Source organism: Pituophis catenifer, unplaced genomic scaffold (assembly GCF_029215685.1).
Source record: "Pituophis catenifer annectens isolate HBS135680 unplaced genomic scaffold, rPitCat1.0.hap2 SCAF_5, whole genome shotgun sequence".
In the NCBI taxonomy this organism is placed as follows: domain Eukaryota; kingdom Metazoa; phylum Chordata; class Lepidosauria; order Squamata; family Colubridae; genus Pituophis; species Pituophis catenifer.
Genome location: NW_027256885.1, coordinates 68,404,372 through 68,410,371, shown reverse-complemented (window position 1 = coordinate 68,410,371; position 6,000 = coordinate 68,404,372). Strand labels below are relative to the sequence as shown.

Here is a 6,000-nt window from a genome sequence, read left to right as displayed (position 1 = left end):
CTGGCTGGTAGGCTTGCCCTGCAGACTCTCACCAAATGTCCCTTCTTCTCGCAATGCCTGCAGATGGCATCCCTGAACTTACAGCTTTGCCTCTGGTGTGCCCCTCCACAGCTCGAACAGCTTCCACATTGCTCTTTCTGCCCCCGAGTCTGCCTCTCAGTTTGGAAGACGTCCTCTTCCGACTCTTCCTCGCTGCTGGTCTGGGTGGCTTCTTGGTGCACCGGCGCCGACCTCGGGCTTTCCTTTAGGTTAGCTGGTTGTTGCAGTGTCTCCGCAGCCTTGGTTGACGACTCATGCACCCTGGCCTCGTCAAGAGCGATGGGTAGAGTCAGATTCTGTCTCGCGAGCAACCTTCTCTGTAAGCGTATCTCTCACTCCACAGATTAGTTGCTCTAGGAGCGCTTCATCAAGATCCCAGTATTCGCAGTGTGTCGCAGCCTTACGCAGGGCAGCCATGTACATGCTGATTGGCTCTCCTTCACGCTGTACTCACTGCCGGAGCTCGTAGCGCTGCACAAACTTCGATGGTACCGGGGTGTAGTGTGCCTTGAGCGTGGCTTGTAGCACTTCCCATGAGACGGTCTGGACCGGGGTCTGTTCCAAAAGTGACTCTGCCATGTCGAAGACCTCCGGTCCACAGTGGCTCAGGAGCAGGGCCCTCTTTCGGTTCCCCGGGAGGCCCTGCATGTCGCTGGCTTCCAATGCGCACTCGAACTGGATCATGTATGACCCCCACTTCTCTCTGGCTGGGTCGAAAGGCTTTGGCGGTACGAATGCAGACATCATGGTAGTTCTGCTGTGTACTGCTCATCAGCCTGGCTGAATCCGCTGTAGGTAGCTCTTCTTCGGCTTGCTTCTCAGTGCCTCAATCCCACCTTCGTTGCCAATGTTGAGTTGGGTGATTGAGGAGGCAGAAGCAAGGTAGTGACAACAGCTCTTTAATGTATAGTGAGACTTCAGCAAAAGTTACAGGCAAACAGCCCTCCTTATATACCCGGCCAGCCGGGCAGCTGACCAATCACAAGTGACCTATTGTTGTTTAAATCGCCCGCCAAACTATATACATAACAATTATTACCATCATCGTTCATTCTGTTTCTGCATTCTTAACACTCACACCCCATTAGTTATTTTTCTTGCTGATTCACTGAATTTTACGGCCATATAAGAATTTGCGTTCAGATTTGCTGGATAGAAACTCAGTACTTTTCTTTGGCTTCCCCTTATCTGGTATCCTCCAGATATGTTAAATCAGCCCAAACCAGCATTTTTCCCATTTTAAAAGTTGTAATCCTGTATATATGGTGGGAATAAAATACAGAAATGGAAAATATAGGTGAGTCCCAGTCCAACCTTTGGCATGAAAGCCACCTTGGGCCAATCCCTCTGTCTTAGCTCAACCTACCTCACAGGGTTGTTATAGAAGGAATAGGAGGAGGAAGTATTATGTATGGTTTCCGTGTTAAATTATAAAAATAATAAAAGTAGGATAAAGATCAAATAAAAATGGGTGCAGGAAAAGTCAGTGCTGATCCTGAGTCACAGAAGTTTTTTCATGTATCTAGGAACAATTAGAACACTAACATTGGTTTCTCTGAAATATTTTTTAGACTTTGTTCTCAGACAGATGTGCACACTAACTTAAAAAGATGACTAAGGTTGTCTCTCAGGCTTGCTGTGCTCAAGACATGACAGAAGGAATGGAAAAAAGATGAGGAAAAAATCATTTTTAGTTACAAAAGCTGAAGGAAGCATCTTGCAGTGCTGCATTATTGGCAAGGATGAGGCTGAGGGGGTTAGATAATATTCTATAGGGAATAGAATAAAACTAGAACGTGGACAATAGAAAATTCAGCCTCTTGGTGGTCCATGGTTCATCTATTAATTAACAATTCCAGAACAGGCATATCCCAACTCCTTCGTCCTTGACAGCCTGAAATCAGATGAAGTATGTGGTATTTCTCACAGTGCTTGTCAGCCCAACATGTATTTGTACAAAAATTCCTGGTCATTGTCAAAAGCTAACCTCTCCTTCAAATGTCGGACCTTTGCAGGAACTGGGCAACAGTTTGGACAAATGCAAGAACAATGAGAACCTTCAACAGATCCTTACCAATGCCACGGTCATGGTGGTCAGTGTCACCTCATCCACTACTCAAGGGTAAGATGGGTCATCTGTAAGAACTGAGGGGAGGATTTAGAAGGGATGTGGGAGATCAGCTCTGGGTAGGGGCTGGGGCCAAATCCACTCACACAGCCAAAAAAACCCTCACAGATTGTTCCACTCCTGACTGAAGGTGAGACATTTCTTTAATTTTTCCTAATTCTTTGCATGCTAAGAGGAAAGATCTTCCAGCCTTCTCTTTGGCTTCCTTTTTTTGCCTTCCTCTAAGAGAGGAGGACCTTTTAGGTATTTAAAAAAACTTACAAGGATGAGTAGCACTCCTGCAGAATTGGTAGACTTTTAACCATTATAGTAGTTTTCCCTTAGAGGAAAAATATTCTATATTCTACATGATGGGTGAAAAAGTTCAAATGAAAGTGGGGTGGGAATTTTGTTAGTGCCAGTTTTACATTGACATCTGACAATCATTACTATCTGTCTATATTTGAGAGGGGGTAGGGAGACAAGAAAGGTGTGCATCTAGCTTTTTTTTCTAAGCACTTGTGGGGATGGTGTGATCTCAGTGGTTGGCAAACCACGCTGGGTAAACAACGTCAGCACAAAGTCCTAATCTTATCAGGAATGTAAAGACAGGATGTCTGGCAGAGACCCTATCTTAGATATGCAAGGCATGGGGACCCAGCACGTAGGCATTGTTTGTCACAGGAAGAACATGAGGGAAACACAAGGGGTCCATATGGAATTCACGAGCCCTCTTTAGCCAATCAGTACAAGTAAATGTTGATTAATGTTTTGCCATGATAGTTGTAAAATGACAATAAAAGTGAGCCTTTGGAATGGGGTCAGTGTGCCTTCCACAAGGTGCCTTCCCACCGAGGAGCCTTCCTGTGAACCATCTTCCTGCCTACACGTCTTTCTTCATCGAAACAACATCTGGTGACCCCGGCGTGATACCTCCTATGCTTACTCGGCCGGACGAGCCCAGGTGCACCTCAGCGAACTTCGCTCCCAAAAAATTTCATGAGTATGGGGGGGGGGATCTCAGTTCCGCAGAAGTTTCATGCACAAGAATTGAGGAAAATACTTAAAAGTAATGGAATGGCAGGAATTAAATTAAGTGAGTTAGAACAGTTAGTACATGAAATAGGTTGCCAATGCCCATGGTATCCAGAAAAAGGAACCTTGGATTTGCAGGATTGGATTAAAATTGGAACTCACTTACACTCACCACCACGAGCAGAAATAAAGTATTTGTTGCTGTGGCAAAAATGTAAGGAAGCAGTAGAGGTTATGGGGACTCATAAACTCAAGGCACCGTCGCCATCTCTCTCTCTGTCTTCTGATCAGGGGTCTGCTCCCCCTCCGCCTTATTTTCAGCTGACTTTGCCAGCTGCAGCTACACTACAGCCAAAAGAAAGTAGCTCCCCGACAGCTCCCTTATCGATTTCTCCTTTACAGGAGACGTTTTCAGCTGTCAGAGCAGGGTTTCAGGAAGAGCAACAAAAAGGAACTCTCACTGGGTTAGAAATTGCAGAGGGTCTCCAAGCTTTTCCTGTCATACAGACAGTTAATCCCCAGGGACAAGCTCAATATCAGTGGAATCCTTTGCCATATCAAGTTTTGAGAGAGCTGAGGAAAGGCATCACAGAGACAGGTTTGCGTTCCACCTATACTACTGGGATGGTGGAAGGAATAAACCATGAATATAATATATTTCCTGAAGATTGGAAGCAAGTTTTTCTAATAATTTTGACTTCAATACAATATGTTGTTTGGGACAGAGCCAAAAAGAGTGTCTTTCCCATAGTCATGTCTCCTCCTCCAGTCTCTTATCTGCAGTTCCAGCCACAGCAGATAATGCTGGGCTTGATTTAATCTTATTTGGTATATCATCGTATGGATGACATTTTAATTGGAGCTCAAAAATACAACTTAATTGGCTTTCTGAAATATAAAATGATTTCTGTGTCTATGGATTGTAAATTGCCCCAGAATAAATACAGCTGCACGTTCCTTATCTGTATTTAGGACATAAACTGTTGCAGTCTTTTTCTGCTCCGGCTTTTCCTCATTTAAAGTTACCCAAAGTTATTTCTTTAGTAAATTTGCAACAATTTCTGGGTACTATTAATTGGGTCTGCTCATATTTTTTGTTACCTACGCATTTACTTAGTCCATTATTTGAATTATTGACTAAAGGAAAAAAGCCAGGAGATTTAATTATAGTTCCATCTGTAGTATGTGCTACAGTTGAGAAAATTAATAACATCTTGAGTATTCAGTTTGTGGATCGAATCCCTCATAGAGATTGTCAGTTATTTCTTCATATTTCCTCCTAGTAAACTACCCACAAAAATATTGGGAGTTTTAGAACAGCAAAAAGTATATTGTATTGAATAGCTTTATTTGCCTCATTACCATCAAAAAATGTTTTACCCTTGTTGAAAGATATGAGAAACTCAATATTAAGCAGAAACTCAGGCAGAGTTTCAGCCCCCACCTTTATCAATGGGCCATTAAGAAGCTGAAGCCACCTTATTTTCCACAACAAAGGAAGGACAAAATTACAGGGGCCAGCAACATTCAAGCAGATATGGGACACAGGAAAAGAAAAACAAACACCCAAGAAGGAAAAGAAATCAAGTCAGAGTAATTAGAATTTTAAAAGGTTACTCTTACAGTTCAAACAGGCTAGCCTCGGAACGCTGTGCTTGCATTTATTTCTTGCCTGCCTTCCTATAAACAATAAACTGATTCTACTCTCAAGCAGCTGACCTTCAATCATTTCGAAGCAATCTCCCAGCCGGGAGTTTTGAATTCAAAAAGGGAAAGCTCTGCCTCCCAGCAATCCTTAAAGGGAAAGGCTTCTTTTTCCTTCCAACACCTTTATCCAAGCTACTGCTGAAATTATAACCTTGGGGCGTACTCGAGCCTGTCGAGGAAATTGGAACTGACTTAATAAATATTGTTCTTTCTATCTCAAAATCTGACTTTCACTTTTATTTTCAGAATAATTTATTTCTTCAGTGTGCTTTAACTGACTATGTAGGCTGTATTTCATATCATCTGCCTACAGATCCTAGGTTTACTTGCTTAATGATTTCCTCCTTTCCTATTCATCCATAGTTTTCATTCTCCACTATCGCAAGCTCTTTGCTTTTCTGATGGGGGAGGAACGAGAGGAGTGATTGCTTACAAAGATCCTCATGACGACATCTGGAAAGTTTCCTCTCAACGTTCAGAATTGTCTGTTGTTATTTTAGCTTTCCACATTTTTTCTCAACAGCCTTTTAATCTGATCTCTGACTCTCAGTATGTGTGTCAACTGATTTTTAATCTCCCTGGTGCATATGTTACACCATCTTTGGATGAGGATCTCTTGTCCCTCTTTTTAACATTGCAACAGCTTTTGCATGTCTTATCTGTTACTCCATGGGAAAGTCATTCTATGTTTCATCAAAATGCCAAGGCTTTAGCGAAACAATTTCACATTCCTTTCGATCATGCTAGAGCGATTATACAACAATGTCCTCAATGTTCTCAAATCACCCCATCTCCTTCCATTGGGGTGAATCCAAGAGGGCTTAAAGCAAACGAAATTTGGCAAATGGATGTAACTCGATATCCCTCTTTTGCTCCTTGGAAATATCTTCATGTAACCATTGATACTTTTTCTCATTTTATTTGGGCTACTCCTCAGAAAGGATAAGCCACTAAACATGTTGTTAATCATTGTATTCGAACATTTGCTGTCATGGGTCTGCCTTCTACGTTAAAAACAGACAATGACCCTGCATATTGTAGTCGCTCCTTTGCTGAATTTTGTGACACATGGCAAATTAAACATCTTTTTGGCATACCTTTTAACTCTACAG

The 6,000-nt window shown here is 42.5% G+C and overlaps 1 protein-coding gene across 1 annotated transcript in view; it reads left to right on the top strand.

Annotated features, from left to right (window-relative positions):
* The first annotated feature begins 685 nt into the window (after positions 1-685).
* The window catches only part of PRPF31 (pre-mRNA processing factor 31), a 63,992-nt gene continuing 58,677 nt past the window's right edge, over positions 686-6,000 (top strand). The window contains exons 1-2 of the mRNA XM_070944781.1: positions 686-787; positions 2,055-2,161. Coding sequence (XP_070800882.1) covers positions 686-787; positions 2,055-2,161 — 209 coding nt within the window. The remainder of the gene's footprint in view (positions 788-2,054; positions 2,162-6,000) is intronic.